The sequence below is a fragment of the Chiloscyllium punctatum genome, chromosome 40 (genome assembly GCF_047496795.1).
Source record: "Chiloscyllium punctatum isolate Juve2018m chromosome 40, sChiPun1.3, whole genome shotgun sequence".
Classification (NCBI taxonomy): domain Eukaryota; kingdom Metazoa; phylum Chordata; class Chondrichthyes; order Orectolobiformes; family Hemiscylliidae; genus Chiloscyllium; species Chiloscyllium punctatum.
This window is the reverse complement of record NC_092778.1, coordinates 62,004,744-62,027,680: the sequence shown is the minus strand read 5'-3', so window position 1 is coordinate 62,027,680 and position 22,937 is coordinate 62,004,744. Positions and strand designations below refer to the sequence as shown.

Sequence of the window (22,937 nt, the reverse complement as noted above, 5' to 3'; positions counted from 1 at the left end):
CAAAATTTATTTAAAATAAAAAACTTGCTTATTTTTTCTTGATGTTGTGGTTCTGTTCGTCGAGCTGGGAATTTGTCTTGCAAACATTTCGTCCCCTGTCTAGGTGATATCCTCAGTGCTTGGGAGCCTCCTGTGAAGCGCTTCTGTGCTGCTTCCTCCGGCATTTATAGTGGCCTGTCTCTGCCGCTTCCGGTTGTCAGTTCGAGCTGTCCGCTGTAGTGACCGGGATATTGGGTCCAGGTTGATGTGTTCGTTGATAGAGTCTGTGGCACTCATCCACAGACTCTATCAACAAACACATCGACCTGGACCCAATATACCGGCCACTACAGCGGACAGCTCGAACTGACAACCGGAAGCGGCAGAGACAGGCCACTATAAATGCCGGAAGAAACAGCACAGAAGCGCTTCACAGGAGGCTCCCAAGCACTGAGGATGTCACCTAGACAGGGGACGAAACGTTTGCAAGACAAATTCCCAGCTCGGCGAACAGAACCACAACAACGAGCACCCGAGCTACAAATCTTCTCCCAAACTTTTTCTTGGTCTTTTTATTCCCTATATCAACATATTAATTTGTGTGGAAGTTGTATTTGTTCTCAGAAATAAGCAATGTTAATTATATATAGCTGAAGGATACTAATAATGGTTAATGGACTTAATGAAATCAGGTATGGTAGAGTCAGGAGGTAAATTTGTAACGTGAACTGTTGTGGTGCAGTGGTAGTGTCTCTGCAGCTGGGAAAGTGCAGGTTTAAGTCCCACCTGGCAGAGAGTGTGTCATAACAAGTTGATTGGTAAAGAAGCCAATGGCATTCTTTCCTCTATTAGCTGAGGCATAAAACACCAGAGCAAAAAGGTTATGCTGAAATTTTAGAAGACACTAGTTAGGCGGCAACTGGAATACAATATGCAGTTATGGGTCACCACCGTTATAGGAAGGACTGCATTCAAGAGAGTATAGAGGAGAATTATCCGGATTCCTCCTGGGTGTAGGATCTGAGATATGGGAATAAAATGGATGAGGGTAATTTTCCTTGGAGTAGCAAAGATTGATAGTGGATCTGATGATAGTGATATATAAGATTATGAGGAGTATGGGTCTGGCGGGTAGGAAGGCATTTTTTCCATTTGTGGGTGAGTCAGTAATAAGGAGCATAGAGTAAAGGTAAGTAGAAGGACAAGAGACAAGTTGAGAATTTTTTTCACTGAGTGGTGTGAGACTGAAACGCTGCCTGAAAGTTTGATCAAGTCAGAATTTCTTAGAACACATAAGTATTTAGATATTCATTTGCATTTGGAGCCAGTTCTAACATTTTTCAATTTTTGAATGAAATCAAATATGTAAAATAATTTGCGTTTTTTTAATATTTTTCATTTGTTACTTGAGCAGTGATGTCTTGCATTCCTTTTAGCCTATATTGCTAACTTTGAGGAGAGGTTTCCAGCCTTGCTTGGAAGTGGGAATATGGGTAAATTACGTTGTTATTATCCAAAATACCAGGAAAAAGTATGATGATACTTCAAAAACTGTACCCTGACTGGGACTATTTTAATTGCAAACCCGTCCTCAGTAAAGATAGTAGGGAGGAAAAATATCACCGCTCCTGTATGAAAAGAAGAGAACGTTATTTTAATATAAAGAATGAGAACAGTTTGTTGCATTTATAAAATTACTAAATGTTGGATGTGTTTCAATATAGATATAAGGGCAATTGGGGGTTTCAGCGCCATTTTTATTTAAGTATCTGAAATCTAGTCTTATTTTTGCTTTGCTTCTGATGTTCTGGGCATACTTAGATATTAAGTAACTTTTAGTGTGTTTCTCATTCTATTACATAATCTTTCACTATTAAGAATTTCTTTTAAGCCTTTTAGAAAGACCATTGATTTTGAGAAAGAGTAAGTATAAGTTCTGTAGCTCAGCTCACCAGGTTGTCGATTTGCTCACTGAGCTGGTGGATCTTAGAAGACTGGAGGTTGGCAAACGTGGTGCTACTGTTTAAGAAGGGCGGTAAAGACAAGCCAGGGAACTATAGACCGGTGAGTCTGACCTCAATAGTAGGCAAGTTGTTGGAGGGAATCCTGAGGGACAGGATGTACATGTATTTAGAAAGGCAAGGACTGATTCGGGATAGTCAACATGGCTTTGTGCGTGGGAAATCATGTCTCACAAACTTAATTGAGTTTTTTGAAGAAGTAACAAAGAAGATTGATGAGGGCAGAGCAGTAAATGTGATCTATATGGACTTCAGTAAGGCGTTCGACAAGGTTCCCCATGGGAGACTGATTAGCAAGGTTAGATCTCATGGAATACAGGGAGAACTAACCATTTGAATACAGAACTGGCTCAAAGGTAGAAGACAGAGGGTGGTGGTGGAGGCCTGTGACCAGTGGAGTGCCACAAGGATCGGCGCTGGGCCCTCTACTTTTTGTCATTTACATAAATGATTTGGATGTGAGCATAAGAGTACAGTTAGTAAGTTTGCAGATTACTCCAAAATTGGAGGTGTAGTGGACAGCGAAGAGGGTTACCTCAGATTACAACAGAATCTGGACTAGATGGGTCAATGGGCTGAGCAGTGGCAGATGGAGTTTAATTCCAATAAATGCGAGGTGCTGCATTTTGGGAAAGCAAATCTTAGCAGGACTTATACACCTTAATGGTAAGGTCCTAGGGAGTGTTGCTGAACAAAGAGACCTTGGAGTGCAGGTTCATAACTCCTTGAAAGTGGAGTCACAGGTAGATAGGATAGTGAAGAAGGCGCTTAATATGCTTTCCTTTATTGGTCAGAGTATTGAGTACAGGAGCCTGGAGGTCATGTTGCGGCCGTACAGGACATTGGTTAGGTCAGTGTTGGCATATTGCGTGCAATTCTGGTCTCCTTCATATCGGAAAGATGTTGTGAAACTTGAAAGGGTTCAGAAAAGATTTCCAAGGATGTTGCCAGGGTTGAAGGATCTGAGCTACAGGGAGAGGCTGAACAGGCTGAGGCTGTTTTCCCTGGAGCGTCGGAGGCTGAGGGGTGCCCTTATAGAGGTTTACAAAATTATGAGGGGCATGGAAAGGATAAATAGACAAAGTCTTTTCCCTGGGATCGGGCAATCCAGAACTAGAGGGCATAGGTTTAGGGTGAGAGGGGAAAAATATAAAAGAGACCTAAGGGGCAACTGTTTCAGGCAGAGGGTGGTACATGTATGGAATGAGCTGCCAGAGGATGTGGTGGAGGCTGGTACAATTGCAACATTTAAGAGGCATTTAGATGGGTATATGAATAGGAAGGATTTGGAGGGATATGGGCCGGGTGCTGACAGGTGGGACTAGATTGGGTTGGGATATCTAGTCGGCATGGACGGGTTGGACCGAAGGGTCTGTTTCTATGCTGTACATCTCTATGACTCTATGACTCTTATGTTTCATCACCATGCTAGGTAACCTCATCAGTGAGCCTCCGATGAAGTGTTGATGTCTTGTCCTGCTTGCTAACTCACTTTTTAGAAATACATACTGTGAAAGAGGTACAGTGCTCTTGTTTTGTCCTATAAGTGTTTGTTCTGTCCTTTTCAGACACTTGGATTGGAGCATTGTTTACCTCGGAGCATCATGCGAAGTAAAAGCACATCTGAGGAGTCGTCACATCCATCGCCCTGGAGCACTGCACGCAGCAAAAGTACTTCAGAGGAAATTGGACAACTTTCTCCTAGGATCACTATTCAGAACAAAAGTGGCTCTGATGATATGGGGCAGTCTGAAATTATAGGTGAGTGGACTGGAAAGGAGATCTATTTGTACTGAAGGTGGCTCGTGAAATATCAATCAACCAGCAATACCTATTTCCCATGAATGAATTAAAAGAAAGTCTTTCATTGAGCCATTTCATTCGTTTCACTGTAGCTTATGCCACTCATTCAGCATTCAATAGAATTGGTTGCCATGGGTTTCTTTCCTCTGTGGAAAGACATCTGGCCTTTTTTTTTGATCATTTATTGCTGACAAGACTATCATTAATTGTCTGTCATTATTACCCTTGAGAAGATTATGGATCATTTCAATTGCCTTTTGATGGTGGTGAAATTAGGGACCAATCTTGTGAATATTTTCAGATGCTAACCAATGTCCTCCATTTCAGTGTCATTGTAATCTTGGCAAACCATCCTCACTTTAGTCAAAGCACTTTTCAAGCAATTTGATAAATCTGCTTTCGTGGATATATTTTCTATTAATTTTAGTTGTTTCTTATGAGAGAATTTTTAAAGAAACATTTTAAAATGAGGTGGGAAAAGAGTAATACCACCAGACATGCATTTTCCTTGTCTCTCATCAACATTCCATAGGGACTATTCCTGAGGGATGTTCTGGTCCTCTTCTCTCTTCTCCCAGCACCTCCCCACACCCCTATGGTACCTTTCCATGGAATTGCAGAATATATTTGCCTATTTACTTCCTCCCTCCTGACTATGCAGGTGAAGCAGTGATTTACCTGCACTTCATTCAATCTAGTCTACTGTATTCACTGCTCACAATGTGGTCTCCTGTATATTGGAGAGATGCAATGCAGATGGGGTGACCACTTTGCTGAACACCACACCTTGTAAAATTGACCCTGAACTTTCAGTTGTCTACCACTTCCACACATTTCTGTCCACAGGCCTGCTACAGTGCTCCAGGAAGCCAATGCAAGGTGGAGGAGTCGAACCTCATTTTCTGCCTATCTGCCTTCAGACCTCAACATCTGAAAACAATTTCAAAACATGAACACTCTCCTCTATGCTTACTGCCATTCCCCACACTCCTAGATTCTGTCTTCTATGCGTTGCTCCTATACAGCCAATCATTTGCACTTCATACTACCACTTTACCTACCACTTTTCTCTTGGCTTATCATAAGCAATCTCTGTCTTATGTTCTCTTGCTCGCTTGCATGCGCTGTCTCCCAGGGCCCCATCTCTATATAATCCCACCAGTGATTCATCAACATAAATAATTCCCAAAGGCTCACTGACCTCAACATTAACTCTGTTTTTCTCTTGTCAGATGCTGCCAGACCTGAGTTTCTCCAGCATTTTATTTTAGGCAGAGTCACACCACTTTGTCTTTTTATTGACCGAGATGGTGATGACTTTTCTCGATGGAATATGCTCAGAAAGTATATTTATGTATGCCATAAATTAATAATAATTTAATAATTGCATTAAAGTTAATACTAGAATTTTTTTTGAAACTTTCAGAATCCACAAAGGAAGAGAGTGGAGTAGTTGTAAAGGGTCAAATCAAGGTATTGTACCTCTGTGCTTGTATCATCCCACTTTGGACATTGAATGAGTAATGAGTTTTTCTATTGTAAGTAAAGCAAGATTTGTACCTTCTGTAATATCGAGTCTAGCTTCATCAAATCATCTTAACAGTATTGTTAAACTTAAGTGCCATTTCCCTTATACTCGAACTCAGCTCTCTTTGATATCCATATGTCATATACCATCCAGTTTCACATATTAACAAATTGTTATTTGTTTATTTTAAAGGCAAGCTTATTACCATCTGAATAATATGAATAGTTAAAGTTGAGAAAGAGACAATAATAATTTAGTATGAATGCCCAATGTTCTGCATTTTAAGAATCCCTGTCTCAGATATAAAAGGAGGTACAATGTGGAGAATTTGTCTTAAATTGAGTGATTATAGTGATGCATCGTCATGAATCATTTTTATTAATCATTTATGAATCAAAAAAAGACACGTAAAAATTTTTTATCTTGTGCTTATGAAAGTAATTCACAAGAAGCACCAAAATAAGGGGTGAAATAGCATTTATTCTGTATGAAAGAGTACAACTTGGTTGGCAAGTGGCCTCCAATTGTCGAGGCAGTTAACACTCAAGTATCATGGCAAAATCTCTACCAGAGTTACACAGCCAATGTTACTGATACAAGATTTTTTTATTCCAAAATTATTTAATTAACTCAATTAAAATTCTTCTTTGATGAGATTTGAAATTGTGTCCCTGGATTAGTAATCTAGGCTTTTGTTACTAATTGTACCTTCCACAAATGCCAGATATCTCAACGTGCTTTCAAGAAAATCCAGCACAACTTAATTTGCATTGCAGTCATTGTTGTAATATAAGAAACGTAGCAGCTAGTTTATGCTTAGGAAATCTCTACAAACAGCAGCGTGATAATCAGCAATACATTTTTAAAAAATCTTTATTTTCTTCTGATCATGAGATAAATATTAGCTTGGAAACCTGGGAGAGCTCTCCTGTTTATTTGCACTGGTGCCATAGGCACTAGTTGAAACTCCAGGCAGCTGGGGCTTTGTATTGATGTTGCTTCTGAAAGCTGATATCTCTGGCTGTGCAGCACGCCTCTAGTGCTGGAGTGTCAACCTTGAGATTTGCACCTGAGCCACGGGCTGGGAGCTGAGCACAGTATCTTGAGCCATGACTGACATTAACATAGTCTTAACATAAAGTGGGGCCCACCACCTCAAGGGGTTTGCAGGCTGAAATTTAGAGGTTCCATAAGCTGACCAATTTACAACAGCTGTGTTCCCACACTGACAGGATTGAGCTCTCAGCCCTCTTTTCTACCTTCTTGGTTTTCAAGCAGAGTTTGAAACAATTTTCAAGCCTCAATTTGGATTCTCTGGGGGAAATATTTTGAAAAATGCTGCTTTATGTATACTGTACCCATAAAGGTGCTGCATTATGGAACAAAACAATTGCGACCTTGCTTTTGAGAATTCTTGATGTTAAATGTATGACCCAAGAAAAGTGAATAGCAGAAATTAATCACTTGCTGCTTCATCAGGTGGTGTGGAATAGTGAGTGTCAGTCAATTGTTTAGCTGTAGTGTATTCCATAGTAACCACTTCAAAGGTAGTATTGTCAGAGACCAAGAAACCAGTTGTTTTGTCCACCGACATACACAGTAACGATCATTCACTGTTTTTCAGTTCCAGTAGACTAGCAGCTTTTAATCTGCCCTGTTATCTGGTCATAGGAAAAATGGTGTTTGGCATTTAGTTGCTACCAAATGCAACTTCACTGACATCAGCGAGATTACCATTGATTTTGTTTTCTTCTTCTCTACCTTCCTGCACTGTCTGTCATATTATCTTGAATATACTCAAAGACGTAGAATCCACAGCATTGTTGAGTAGAGAATTCCAAAGGTTCACAATATCTGGAGTGAAGACATTTCTCCTCCTTTCAATAGATTCCCTAAACATTTTTTGGGGGTGAAAGTCTTCCACTTACATAATTGTTATAACATAAGGGCCTGTTCTGCGCTGTATTGTTCTATGTTCTATATTCTATTATATTAGTGGATAACTAATCCAGAAATCCAGACTAACATTGTGAAGGCATAGTTTCGAATTTCTCCATTATAAAAGAAAATCTGCCATTGTTATCCAATCTAGCTGACATGTGACTCTGGGCTGGGCAATTAGGGATGAACAATAAAATGCTGGTCCAGCCAGCAATGCCCACATCCCATGAATGAATAATAACAAAAGCATCCAATGACAGAATAATGTTATCTGGAAAAGAGCTGATTTTCATTGTAATATTCAGTATATTTCTTCAGAGTCATTAAGTTCAAAGTGTACATTGTAACTCTGAAATTACTGATGGAAACATCAATATTTGAGGACTTAATGTGTTAGAATAGCGTTCTATTTTTGCCAAGCATTTAGCCCATTTAAAACAGATACTTAACTTTTGTATTTAGTAGTATACAGAAGCTTGTCAAACACATGCATTTCATGATCCATTAATATTGGTAACAGTTTCCAGATTTATGTGTACCTTGAAATCAAAGCTGTAAACAAGACTGAACATCTAGAGTTTGGGTTGTCAGGTAGAGACAAGAAAATATATGTCAAAGTTTATGAAGTCAACACATTGTGATAATAGTAATGCATTGTATTAGAAAATAAGAAATTACACTGGCAAATATGTGAATTGCATCATGATGGATGTGTTTGTGGTTTACAGCTGCAAGAGATGCTTGTTCCAAAAGAGGAGGATGGAGCCAGTGAAGCTGCTAGTATGGATGAGGCCAGGGAAGAGGAACCAAATGAGATCTATATGTCAGAAACCGATAATGAGCCACCTGTCAGTGAAAGTGATGATGGCTTCAGTATTCATAATGCACATTTGCAGTCTTCAGTCCTTGCTGATTCAATACCCAGCAGCCCTGCTTCCTCACAATTGTAAGTTTGTAAGCTGTTCCAAACCTTAGTGGAGGGAATCATATGATATTCAACTCACTCAAAGTAGTCATATCAATATATGCTTGGCCTTGGACCAAACAACTTTTGCATCAACCCATCTCACCCTATTTCATCAGTGCACAATTTTAATCAATGCCCAAATATGGCATAAGTTTTATTTGAAGGCAGAAATCACGATCTTCATGTCATATTTAATCCAGAGATGACGTTCTACCTCCAAAATGCAAATGTCTCAAACATTGCCTATTCCTATCTGTAACATGTTCACCGAATCAACACGGACATTTATTATAAACCGACCGACTCCCACAGCTACCTAGACTACACCTCCTCCCACCCTGCCCCCTGTAAAAACACCATCCCATATTCCTAATTCCTTCGTCTCCGCCGCATCTGCTCCCAGGAGGACCAGTTCCAAAACCGTACAACCCAGATGGCCTCCTTCTTCAAGGACCGCAATTTCCCCCCAGACTTGGTCGACGATGCCCTCCACTGCATCTCTTCCACTTCCCGCTCCTCCGCCCTTGAGCCCCACCCCTCCAACCGCCACCAGGACAGAACCCCACTGGTCCACACCTACCACCCCACTAACCTCCATGTACAGCATATCATCCGCCGTCATTTCTGCCACCTCCAAACGGACCCCACCACCAGGGATATATTTCCCTTCCCTCCCCTATCAGCATTCCGAAAAGACCACTCCCTCCGTGACTCCCTCGTCAGGTCCACACCCCCCACCAACCCAACCTCCACTCCCGGCACCTTCCCCTGCAACCGCAAGAAATGCAAAACTTGCGTCCACACCTCCCCCCTTACTTCCCTCCAAGGCCCCAAGGGATACTTCCATACCCGCCACAAATTCACCTGCACCTCCACACACGTCATCTATTGCATCCGCTGCACCCGATGTGGCCTCCTCTATATTGGGGACACAGGTCGCCTACTTGCGGAATGTTTCAGAGAACACCTCTGGGACACCAAACCACCCAACCACCCCGTAGCTCAACACTTCAACTCCCCCTCCCACTCCACCAAGGACATGCAGGTCCTTGGACTCCTCCATCGCCAGACCATAGCAACATGACGGTTGGAGGAAGAGCACCTCATCTTCCCCTAGGAACCCTCCAACCACAAGGGATGAACTCAGATTTCTCCAGTTTCCTAATTTCCCCTCCCCCCAGCTTGTGTCAGTCAAATCTCTTGAACTCAGCACCGCCTTCCTAACCTGCAATCTTCTTCCTGACCTCTCCGCCCCCACCCCACTCTGGCCTATCATCCTCACCTTGACCTCCTTCCACCTATCGCATTTCTAACGCCCCTCCCTACCTTTTATCTTAGCCTGCTGGACACACTTTCCTCATTCCTGAAGAAGGGCTTATGCCCGAAACGTCGATTCTCCTGTTCTTTGGATGCTAGCTGACCTGCTGCGCTTTTCCAGCAACACATTTTCAGCATTGTTCAACATCATCCTAGTTTCAGCACGTCAGCTGCTGAAATCCTCATTCATACATTCACTACCTCTAGACTTGATCATTATACTGGATTCCTAGCTGGTCTCCACATTTTAACCCTTGTAAAAATGAGATTATCCAAAACTCTGCTATCCATATCTTAATCTGCGCCAAAGTCTCTTGGATCTATCACCTTTATTCTCACTGATCTGCATTGACTTCTGCCCATCAACATCTTGATTTTAAAGTTTTCATCTTTGTTTTCAAATCTCTCCAAAATCTTGCTGTAATCTCCTCCAGTTCCACACTCTGCATAACTACATTTCTCTAATTATGGCTTCCATATTAGTTTTACACTCCCAATACTGGTACTGTTTTTTCACTTGCTTAGATCCAAGCTCTAGAAAACCTATCCTTTATGTATCTCTACCTAACCTTCTTCCTTTAACTAACTTCTTAAAACATCCTTCTTTGAATAAGCTTTTGGTTATCTGACCTCCTTTTGTGACTCTGTATCATATTTTGTTTTATAATGCTCCTGTCAAGCACCTGAGGACATAATTGGTTCTACATAAATGTGTAATTGTAAAATACCTGATTATTTTCCGGTTCATTGCCTGGTTTTATAGAAACAGTTACCTTTTATCCACTTCTTGCTAGGATTTTTAAGAACATGATATATTAGAAAAAGTAACTTGCACATGAAGCCTTGTTGGAAAACACATGTTTTGGTCAGAACCAAAGTTACTTGCAATTTAATAACAATATTTTTACATTTATGGTGTTATTTAAAAGAAACCAAATCTTTTTATTTCAGCAACTTCTTGATTGCATTTTAATAACAGGGCTACTTCAGAAAAATAAGAACTGGTTCAGACAAAAGTAAGAGATAAAACTGATTATAGATAATAAAATGTTTCTGTAAAGGTACAGATACATTGTATGATACATTTAATATCTGCAACTTTTTTTAGACTTGGTTTCCCCTTCTTCTTTTCTCTAGTTCCGTTTGTAGTGAAGATCAGGAAGCTATTCAAGCTCAGAAAATCTGGAAAAAAGCTATTATGCTGGTGTGGAGAGCAGCTGCCAATCACAGGTTAGTGCCAATCTTTGTCTTTTTGGAAGAGTGTCATCCAATGTATTTGCCATTTTTCAGTTTGGCCATCTGCTGTTAATTGAGATGCTACTTGAAAACCACCTCAAGGTCATTGTTCGCTTTGTACTCCAATGTTTTCAGCAACTCTACTCAAACACTCTTGCCCATCATCCTCAAAAGATAATTATGGGTTAAACATACAGATACAATCTTGGGTTGCATCTGCTTTGTTAGGTTCAAATTCAGGCTGCATCTTCTCTCTCATTGGCACTTCTTTACAGAAGCACTCAGATAAATAAGTTTTCCTGAATAAATATTTTAACATTTTCACTTTACCTTTTCTTCAATAATCTGCACAACAGCTCTAAGGTTTTGCTGAAAAAATGTTGAACATAGCAAAAATGATATTCCAGAGAAATTGTCCAAATGTAGGATCTCTGTTCTTGCAGCTCCGGGCAAAATATCAAACCTGTATCCAGGTTTTCAAGAAGTGCTATAATTCTGTCATACAGCACAGAAACAGTCCCTTTGGCCCAACCATATTTCCAAATTAAGCTAGTCCTACTTGGCCCATATCCCTCTAAACCTTTCTTGTACATGTACCTATCCAAATGTCTTTTAAATGTTATAACTGAACCTCCATCTACTACTTCCTCTGGCAGTTCATTCCACATAAGAAAACCATTTGTGTGAAAAAGTTGCCCTTCAGGTCCCTTTTAAATCTTTCTCCTCTCACCTTAAAAATATGCCCCCTAGTTTTGAACTTCTTTACCCTAGGGAAAAGGCCTTTCACCTTATCTGTACCCATCAAGATTTTATCAACCTCTAAGGTCACCCTTCAACCTCCTACCCTCCAGAGTAAAAGGTCCCAGCCCATCTGCGTAACTCAAACCCTCCATTCCTGGTAACATCATTGTAAGTCTTTTCTGAACCTTCTCCAATAGCAGGGTGTCCAGAACTCTAAGCAGCACTTCTAAGTGGCCTCACCAACATCCTGTAGAACCTTAACATGATGTCACAGCTGTTATATTCAGTGGTCTGAGCAATGAAGGCAAGCATGCTAACCAGACCTTTCTCCACCCTGTCTATCCCACATGCAAATTTCAAAGGACTATGTATCCGAGACCCTATGTCTTTGTTTAATAACATTACCCTGAGCCTTATCTTGTTTGTTTTACTCAAATGCAATACCTCACATTTGTGCAAATTAAACATTATCTGCCACTCCTCAACCCATTGGCCCAGTTGATCAAGATCCCATTGTAATCTTGCATAACCACCTTCACTGTTGACTATACCACCAATGTTGGTGTCATCCACAAACTTACTAACAATGCCTCCCAAAATTCTCCTCAAATCATCAAATAAAAGGGCTCTTGAAGGTATGAGAAAAAAAGTCAACTTATTTGACTAAATTTAATCATGTGAAATACAGTATTTGTTTAAATCCTTCTTTTGGATGTTTAGAAGAGACAGTGCATTGTGATAATGTTACTAGACTTGTAATTCACAGGCACAGTCCAATGTTCTGGGGCCATGGATTCAAATTTCATTGCAACACTGATAACATTTGAATTCAATAATAGATCTGGGATATAATGCTAACCATGGTAACAGCATGACATCTGTTATCGATAATAAAACCCCACCTGGTTGACTAACATCCTTTAGGGAAAGCAATCTGCCACAGTTACCTGGACCAGCCCTACCTGTGACCCCATGCCTACAACTCTGTGGTTGACTCTGAGCTATTCTCTGAAATGGCCAAAGAAGCCACTCAGTTCAAAGGCAGTTAGGGATGGGGACCAAATATTGACCTGTCAGCAATGTCCAGATCCTATGAAAGAACAAATTTTGAAAATGAGAAATGTCAGTTGCTGAGTGAAATCTGAATGAATATATTATCTTAAAAAGAATTTGTGTATTTTAGTTGATTTTTTTTTAATGTCAGAATAAGGAGCCAGGGTAGGCCATTCGACCCCTTCAACCTGTTTCAGCAGTTGATACAATCATGGCTAATCTAATTGTACCTTTACTATTCTGTCTACCCCTATAACTTTTCACTGTCTTGTCAATCCAAATCTATACAACTGATGCTTAAAAATAATAGATGACCCTGTATACATGGCTGTCGGAGGAAGAGAATTCCATAGAATAATGGCCTTAACAAAAGAACTGTTTGTATTTTTACTCTCCACCAAAAAGAACAAGTTTACGTTTTCCCTCATTATACTTCATCTGTATTTTTGTCCATTCCCCACACCTGTCTGTATTTCCTTCACATGTCCTGCCCTATCTTTGTGTGATCAGAAAATTTAGCAACCGTACAAATTGTTCTTTCATCTAAGTCACTGATATGAATTGTAAATACTTGAGGCAGTGGCACTGTTCCCTGTGGCTCTCCACTCATTACATCTTGCTACCCAAGAATGACTCATTTTATGCTGACTCTTTGTTTCCTGTTTGTTAACCAATCCTCTTTCCATGCAGGTGTGTTGTCCTGTACACCATGAGCTTTTATTTTCCCACAGTAATGTTTGACATAGCATCTTTTGAGAAGCTTTCTTGAAACTAGATGTACAGGATTCCATTTTTCCACATTACTTGTTACTTCCTTACAGAACTCCAAGTTTTTTAAATACTGTTTACCTTTAATAACACAATGAACCTGGTTATTTCTATAAGTCCTTAGCTATTTCCAGCTACATTTTTTGGTTTTTCACTTTCAGTTCCCCATTTCATTTGTTCTAATCAACTATTTTATTTTGAACAGCAAAGTGTCACATTGACAGTGAAAAACTGGAGTTAGGTGTGGTTGATTCATTATGATGTAATTTCCTAAGTGATTTTGTTTAACACCAGTATGGACTGTTGTTTTGCTCTTTATGCATTTCTGGAGGATAGTGCTTTTCTTTACTTGTAATCTAGATTCTTCAGTTATTGTACATTATAATATTGAGCCATTTACTATGATTTTGAGCTCATTGTGCATTTCAAGACATGTAGATGCATGCTGAACATGGAACAATATTCGTGTCTTGCAACATTTTCTGTCTGTTTCTAAAATGTGTTCTCTTTACAGATATGCTAATGTATTCCTTCAGCCAGTGACAGATGATATTGCCCCAGGATATCATAGCATTGTACACAGGTCAGATTCTTAATTGTTTTGAAGAGGATATTTTGCAAACAGAATCTCCTATAAAATGTGTAGAGTTGTTTAGGACACTCTTAAAGTTGTCCGTTTCTGTTTTGAACAATAGTTTTGTTCAGAGTTTATATTAAAGGTGGTAAAGATTTGAATGGGTTGCAAAATGCAAGTTCATCTAGACATTGGAAATAGCAACAGTATGCCACTTTGCCTCTCTACTATTCAAATAATCTTTCACCTCAACACCATTTTCCCACACCATTCCCCATCTCCCTTGGATCTCTTTAACAGTTGGACATCTATCCATCACAGTCTTGAGTAGACTCAATGATTGAGTCTCCACACCTTTCTGGGATAGAGAATTTCAAAGATTTAAACTTAACTTCTCTTGAAAGCCTTAATTTGTGCGTGGAAACACCTGTAATGCAAAAACAGTTGAATTACACTGAGTTATTTGTGGCATGTTTATAGTTGATGGAATAATTCTTTATTGCTGTTGCCCTTTTTTAGGTAATGGTAGTACTGATTTTATTCCTTTTCAAGATGTTTACGCAAAGTCATGTATACTTATACTATTGATTTTGTAAAAGGGATCGTGATGTCAATGTTATCAACTAAAAAGTTAGGTCGTGATGAAAAAAATCCCTAAAATTGATGCCATACTAATGAATTTTATATAAAATTATTTTACTTGTGTAAGCATGTTAACTTTCACTCTGAATTATTTATCAAGGTTCCATAAAGATTAATGGTTTAGTCATAGCTATTAATTTCTTTGCAAAAATGTACACCTGGCCATTTTACCTTCAAGTGCAAAGTAATTGCATGTTACCGAGCCATCAGGAAAATACACATAATATGTACGTATTTACATAAACGCCCTTAGTATTAATAAGATTTTCATTGTAAATGGACCAGTACCCAAGAATGCATAGTTCTAAAATTGTGCATCATATTGGACTACCAGAATGCAGTATTTCTGAGCCATTTGCACAGCCCTTCATTTCTGAGTTTCCAGTTGGAGATTTGTTGCTGCAAAGAAGTGCTGACTGGAAGTTTCGCGTTTGCAGCTGTGAGAACAAGTGAAATACTATGGGATCTTTACAAATTCTATTTTTGGTGCAGAGGTGTGCATGTGTGGCATAGATTAATGTTTCCTTTGCACTCTGAGATGCTTTTTTTCCCTAATCGACGTGTTCAGAGATGTTATTGCACATCTCTGACGCAGGTGGTAGGAACACTATCAGTGTACAAGAATCCTCCTTTACATTCTGAAAACGTATCATGTTAACAACAATTGTTATGGTTGTAATTGAAAACTTACAACACAAGGAACAATAAGTGGAATATAAATAGAATTAGTTTTTGTGTTAGTTTGAGCTCAGGAATTTGGAAATAACTGAACATGGTCACTTAATATTTGGACAAGGACTGCTATTCCATGTGTCTTGTTTTGAGTATATCTCTAGTTGTACGAATTTTTGGTTGAGGAATTTGCTGATGCTGCAGGATTAATATATATCCTTTTGTGTGACACTTGGCCTGTCTGATTGGATGAAGGTTGTCTCTCACTGACCTGTAGGGTCCAATATGAAATTACCCTTTTCTAGCCTCAATCCAATCCCACGTGCAACCCAGTTCAAAGTACAAAACTTCCATAATACAACGTACAATTGGAATAAGTTTTCAGTGCAGTAAAATATCAATACTTTGTGTATTTCCCACATTTTCTTAAGTGGTGTGCTTTTTTTCAAACATTTGCATCCCTTTTACTTTGGTGAGTTTGAAATTTTATTTACACATTGATTTCTGTTTGATTTAAATATTTTCCAATCAACCTGTATCGAGATGTTATTAGACAAGGTGGGACTTGAACAGAGGATGTGTGATGGTTCATCGGTTAGCACTGCTGCCTCAAGTACCCGGGTTTGATCCCAGCCTCAGGTACCTGTCTGTGTGGAGCTTGCATATTCTCCCCGTGTCTGCATGGGTTTCCTCCCACAGTCGAAAGATGTGCAGGTTAGATGGATTAGCCATTCTAAATTGTTCATAGCGTCCAGGGATATGTGGGCAAAATGGATTAGCCATGTTAAAGGCACAGTTACAGTAATAGGGTAAAGGGCTGGGTCTGGGTGGGATGCTTTTTGGAAGATTATTGCAGACTCAATGGGCTTAACGCTTCTTTCTGCACTGTAGTGATTCTATGATGTCAGTGGGTTTGATTCTTAATTCTGTTGAGCTAACAGCTCAGAAAATATCAAAATCCTGTGCACTAAATTGGTTTATTTGCAGTGTTGAAGAGGTTTTTACTACGCAGAGACCACAGGAACCATGTCAAGGAAAGATAAGGGTGATTTTAGCCAGATGCTGTATCATAGCAGATCATAGTGATAAGAATTTGTAGAAAATTCAGAATTATGTATGCACAGTGAGATTTTGTTGCAGTTTTATCACAGTGTAAAGAATGATCATTAGAACATAGAACAATACAGCGCAGAACAGACCCTTCGGCCCTCGATGTTGCACTGACCTGTGAACTATTCTCAGCTCCTCCCCCTACACTATCCCAAAATCATCCATGTGCTTATCTAAGGATTGTTTAAATCTCCATAATGTGGCTGAGGAACATCACCAAGAAATTATTCCTTGGGAAACTGATAATGCTGGAGAAGAAGACTGATTCTACTGATGACTGTTTCATGTTATTTTTTCAGACCGATGGATTTATCTACAATAAAGAAAAATATTGAGACTGGTTTAATCCGCACAACAGCAGAGTTTCAGCGAGACATAATGCTTATGTTCCAGAATGCAGTAATGTATAATAGCTCTGACCATGATGTGTATCACATGGCATTAGAAATGCAAAGAGATGTCTTGGAGCAAATTCAGGTAATCCACGTCTAAGTGGTCATATGTAATTACATTTAAATAGAGACTGAACTAACTCTCACACAATTGTTTTAAAAATCCTTTGTTTCAAATGTGTCAATTGACTAACCTCAATTAGGTCCAAGTGTGAACATTGTCATTCCTAACCTTAACTGTCTCTGATAGTAACTTTGTAATTCATAGTTTTTACAATTGAGGGGCAGCATGCAAGTTCAGTGGTTAGCACTGCTGCCTCACAGCACCAGGGACCCGGGTTCAATTCCAGCCTTGGTGACTGTCTATGTGGAGTTTACACATTCTCACCATGTCTGCATGGTTTTCCTCCCACAGTCCAGGTTAGGTGGATTGGCCATGTTAAATTGACTATAGTGTCCAAAGATGTGTAGGCTAGGTGGATTAGCTGTAGGAAGTGTAGGGTTACAAGGATGGAGTGGGTCTGCTTGGGATGCTCTTTGGAGGGTTGGCCTGCATCCGCAGTGTTGAGATTCTGTGATTTGTGCTCAGTGCGATGAAGTAATGCAATGGCTGCAAAACATATATTTGTTTTTAGTGATGTGATCTGAGCTTATTTAAATGTGGTCTCAATGATATATTGTGGACTCTTCCTACAATCTGCAGGTCAAATGTTTTTGTGATCTAGCTGTGCAAATAGTGATCAACATCTCAGTAATTAGGCAGATGGGACTCATTGGAAATCTGATTAGAAAGTAAAAAATGAATTGTGGATATCATTGTTGGCTGTGTTATCTCAATGCTCATATTCATATGGCTTAAAATTTTTGTGTGTTTGCTCTAAATAAGTTAGAGGCAAAAGTGAGCAAGCATTTTTTGACGCTGGAGTGTCAAAGATGTCTGATAAATAGTTAAGTAAAAATGTGTGTTTGCCATATATGTATCTGTATAATGCAAGTGTATGTAAGATAAATTTGCATGAAAATTAGTGCATGTAGCTAAAATTATATCACCGCATCAGTAATTTCTATTTGACAACACTGATCCATACACCTCTGTTCACTGTTTTATTTCACCACATGTAATGTCAAATATAACTCCCATGTTTCCTTTGAACCCTCCTCTGTTATTTTAATTGACACCCCATCCACCACATAAGCACTAGTCATAGATTGCAAAAGAAACTGTTAAGCCCATCAAGTCTGTGTTGACACTAAAGACTTTCCAGCACTCGGCCCATAGCCTTGAATGTTATGACATTTCAAGTACTCCTCCAAGTACTTTTTAAAGGTTGTGATGTTTCCCATCTCTATTGCACTCCCAGACAATGTATTCTAGGTTTCCCATCACCCTCTGGGTGTAATCAATTTTCCTGTAATCCCCTCTAAACCCTCAGTGTGTACTACCTATGAGGTGCATTGCAGAAATTCACTCAGGCATCTTTGACATCACCTTGCCAACCCAAGATCTCTCCCACTGCGAAGTAGATGCATGAGAACATGGCCACCTGCATCTTGCTCACCAACCCATAAGCCAAGCTGCCTTGGAATTATATTGCAATTCTTCACCATTACTGCGTCACCCTTACTAACTGCATAGTGGATGTCTCTACATAGCATAAACTGCAGCAATTCTAAAATTCATCACCACCACCTTCCTTGCAGTTATGGTTGGGGAATAAATGCTGTTCCAGCCAGCGATACCCAAATCCCACGCACGAATAGATTCCAAATGTTTGCATCCATAAAGTTAGGTTTTAGCCATAATACCTGACTTGATGTCTATATTACTTAGCCAATTTTATAGCCTCTGTGAATTCACAGCTAATCCTCTAATCTGATTATTTCACCAGGCAATTATTCAAATAGAAAATCTTCCTAAATAAGTTCCTAAATAATCCCTGATTGTGATTTAGGTAGCAAGAGTAGGAGAGGCAAGAACTATAAAAATCCCTTGCCTTACTTTAGTGAAGGAAAATTGTTTTAAATTATTTGAATTTGGTTCGATATTGAACCCGTTCTGGTTTAGAATGGTCCCCTAATATGTTTTTTTCTCTACCACTCTTAGCAATTCCTAGCCACACAGTTAATAATGCAAACGTCTGAGTCTGGAATCAGTGCTAAGAGCTTGCGTGGGCGTGACTCAACTCGAAAGCAGGATTCTGCAGAGAAGGTCAGTGTATATCCGCAGCACAAATATCTTATGGAGAGTCAGAACCATGATTGATTAGTTTACTCTTTAACAGAGTACTTATTTAAAAATGGCTATTACATGACAGATATTGCATTTGACCTTTCATTAAGAAATCCTGGACTAAATCAGAAGCTATATATCAACTTGTAAAGATAACATTGGTTTAAAATTAAACTTGATCTTACTTTTTACTTTCCTTTTGTATAGGGAGGAGAAATTGAATATAATTTATTGCTCCAGGATACTTTACAATTATCTGACATTGTTTTGACTTATGGCGTCAGTATTGTGTTTGTCATTTCCTATCAGAAAACAGTTCCTAACATAAGAAGCAATTTGTTAACACATATGTCATTCTGATGTAGCACTGGGAATAAATTTACACAGATTTTTATTGGCTGATTTTAATAGGCAGTTTTCCAGCAACCAGAAGTACAAATTGACCTAATCACTTCAGTTATTTTTAAGAGCCATAATCAAAACAAAAAGCAGTAGTATTTTTGGTGAAAGTTTAATAACATTTAGATGAGTTAAATTATCTGCTTTGTTCAGAGTAGATCTCATAATGATAGTATTACAGACTCCTTTATCTGGTACCCAGACACACTGCAATCGTAAAGGCACCTTCCTATTGCACATGGCAGTTCTCCCACAACAAGAGAGTCTGGGATTTAAAAGAGAAAATCAGAATTGTAACTTCTTGAAAACTTTATCAAGGCGAAGTGACTGATTTATCAGGAGAGTAGGTTTCTTCATTTTGGGAACAGATTGTCTGATCGTGCCTCTCTCCCTGGCCTTTTTTTCAAATGGCTCTAGCCACTCACATTTAAAACACACTTTCATCTTGTGTTACCAACAAATTTTCTCCCACTGTGACTATTTCTCTGCAACCTGTGGATTCATGTTACCGGCATCCCTCACTCACTGAAACTAAAACAAAAATTGAGAAACTCAGCAAGTCTAACAAAAGTGGTGAGGAAATAGAGTTAATATTTTGAGTCCAATGACCCTTCTTCAGAACACTGCACATTCACTGGGGAGATTACTATATTACTGACATTTTCATTTAATATCAAGTTTTGAATGTGACTACATGAGCCTGATGTCAAAAGTACCCCAAACTCTTGTTAATATCGTCCATGCTGTTATTTATATATAACAAAGTACTTGTGACATAATTTTAAAATTACATTTTATGTGCAAGTTGGATATAAAAATTGTTGGCTGGTAATGATGAATTTGTTGTAGGATTCTCCGAATAACAAGAATTGAGACATAATTATAGAGTCAATTATAGAATTGAGCTCACAATTAAGCCTCATTATAGGAAGGATGTGGAAGCTTTAGAGAGGGTGCAGAGGAGATTTTCCAAGATGCTGCCTGAACTGGAGGTCATGTCTTGTGCAGAAAGGTTGAGCGCGCTAGGGCTTTTCTCATTGGAGCAGAGGAGGATGACAGGTGACTTGATTGAAGTGTACAAGATGATGAGAGGCATAGTTAGAGTGGATAGCCAGAGACTATTTCCGAGGGCGCAAATGGCTGTCACAAAAGAGCATAATTTTAAGGTGATTGGAGGAAGCTTTAGGGGAGAAGTCAGAGGTAGGCTCTTTACTCAGAGAGTGGTGGGTGCGTGAAATGAACTGCCAGCAGTGGTGTTAGAGTCAGATACATTAGGAACATTTAAGCGACTTGTGGGTAGGCACGTGGATGATAGTAAAATGTTGGGTATGTAGGTTAGTTTGATCTTAGAGTGGGATAAAAGGTTGGTAAAACTTCAAGGACTGAAGCACCTGTACTGTGCTGAACTGTCCTGTGTTCTAATATGAGAGTTGAAAGGAGAAGGGAACTTAAAGTAATTTTTTGGGCTAATATAAGTTCATCCTTTTTCCTGCCCACCGAGAGAATATGTGTCAAGGCATTAACTTAAACACATTAGAAAGTTCCTAAGTTGTGCCTTTGGTCCAGTTGTTTTCAAGCTATGCCACTAAGATTACATTGGGGTATGACAGTTGGTGAAGTAAGAGTAGGGCTGGAGTGGATGAAGAATGGGCCTTTTTGTGATCACCTGCAGACAATTATGTTGAAAGTAGACTTGTAGATGTGTGATTTAAAATAGTGTCATTTCAGCGATGATGAACCCAATGTTGAAATGCTTACTCTGACTCATTGCCCAGGCTGAGGCAACTCAAGTTTTGTCACCTGGCTGATATGCTGTTTATGTGATGAGATTTAAATTAGGGCATAATCCAATAGTAATATTGAGACAAACTATTTTTAGGGGAGAGTGGTAAGACTTTCTGACAAAAGAAGTCAGAATAATTTAAATGAAAGTATAAACTGGAAAAAAACAGTTGGGTGTTATAAACTAGAAGTAATTAACATAGTTAATTTTTTTTAGATTTTGTAAGGTGTCAGGGGAAGAAATGGTGACAAATATAAAATCTAGTCACCAAAACTGAAAAGATACTGAAAGAAACTAATTTATTTTGGGAGTCCTTTACATTTCCTGTCAACCACCGTTCAATAAATATTTTACACTGCTTCCAATTTAAACTATTACCACAGTAAAGTACAAATAGTGCTTCATCCCTGCTTCAATTCTGAGTGATCTCCTTCAGGATTGATGTTGAGAGTATAGTAAGTTTGCCTCTTGACTTCACATAGTATTTACATTATCACCAGGCGTTCTTCCCAAGCTTGCTGATGAAAATTAATCCCTTCATATGAACTGATTTTGCTGTTGCTTGCTGACTCTTTAGAGAAACATTGTAGTACTTAAAGTGACAGCAAAACAGTTAGCCTTTGGGGGATATCCCTTTAAGGCCACCTTTGGATTCTCAAGTCAGGTTGAAGACAATAACTTGTTCTGGTATTCACAGAATTGACTGTTAGTGAAGTTATGGTAAGTGATAGCATCCATACAAGACATTGCCTACTTTTCTGTGTCATTGTTCAGACAGTTGGAAGTATTGGGTTCTGTCACTGGAGTCACTCTAATGGCCTTGAATATATATAATATTTTCAGCACAATGAAATTCAAGTTTATTTAATCTCTTGGAATGGGTTTTATATATCCTGTCCAAAGTATGACGCATGCTTATATAATACAGCTATTACAATTTTTGTTGTTAAACAGTGCCAGATATCTAACCAGTGAAAGCATAATAGCAGTTACATTTGCTTGTTCTCTTGACTTAGAGGTATAGGTATTCCCGTTACAACTGACCTATCTGTGCACAGTAATTATAAACATATCATGTCAGTAGGTAAATTTCAGAATCCTAGCCCAGGAATAAAATCATAGGTAGAAGTGCTGTTGTAACATTAATTATATTATCAAGCAAATATAATTGCCATTCAGTTACATTTATAGAAGTAGTGGTTTACCTCCCACTTAACAGTTTATAATTGATCCAAGAATCCCTTAAGTTTGTCCTTTAAATATGGACTTTGATTTGTAACCAAGTGGTAAACCACTACTGCAAGTGTACCATTGATTGGAAATCCAGATTGATGTCTTAAGAGAGGAGTACAGTTGGTTTGCTTTTGTTTTTATTTCGGTCGACTCTGATTTGGTGTTTTTCTTTGTTTGTCCTTTAACAGGACAGTGTCCCCATGGGTTCTCCTGCCTTCCTTCTATCTCTCTTTGTAAGTATTTAATGCAGATTGTAAATAATAATTTGCTGTAGGAGATATCCGAGTTTAGAAGTGAATGTTCTGCCTGAATGTGAACCCAGACAATTTCATTCAAACTGTCGTAAATGCTGTGGTTTATAGTTGCTTAAAATCTTTTTTACTTTTTCTGTGAAAGATTGTTTTGAAGCGATTGTCCCAGTTTCAAGAAATATCTGCTGTTTCATTTTTCTTTAAATATCACATTAAAATACATTTTCACTGATCACCTACACAGCTCTTGTGTGAATGTAGTTAGTGCTAGTTTGTAGCTGATTGTGTCAAATGAGC

At 38.9% G+C, this 22,937-nt stretch overlaps 1 protein-coding gene across 1 annotated transcript in view; it reads left to right on the top strand.

Moving 5' to 3' along the window:
- The window catches only part of brd8a (bromodomain containing 8a), a 96,182-nt gene that overhangs the window by 30,609 nt on the left and 42,636 nt on the right, over nucleotides 1–22,937 (top strand). Inside the window, exons 14-21 of the mRNA XM_072560092.1 lie at nucleotides 3,569–3,761; nucleotides 5,230–5,276; nucleotides 8,001–8,218; nucleotides 10,694–10,786; nucleotides 13,869–13,937; nucleotides 16,652–16,829; nucleotides 18,849–18,953; nucleotides 22,578–22,622. Coding sequence (XP_072416193.1) covers nucleotides 3,569–3,761; nucleotides 5,230–5,276; nucleotides 8,001–8,218; nucleotides 10,694–10,786; nucleotides 13,869–13,937; nucleotides 16,652–16,829; nucleotides 18,849–18,953; nucleotides 22,578–22,622 — 948 coding nt within the window. The remainder of the gene's footprint in view (nucleotides 1–3,568; nucleotides 3,762–5,229; nucleotides 5,277–8,000; nucleotides 8,219–10,693; nucleotides 10,787–13,868; nucleotides 13,938–16,651; nucleotides 16,830–18,848; nucleotides 18,954–22,577; nucleotides 22,623–22,937) is intronic.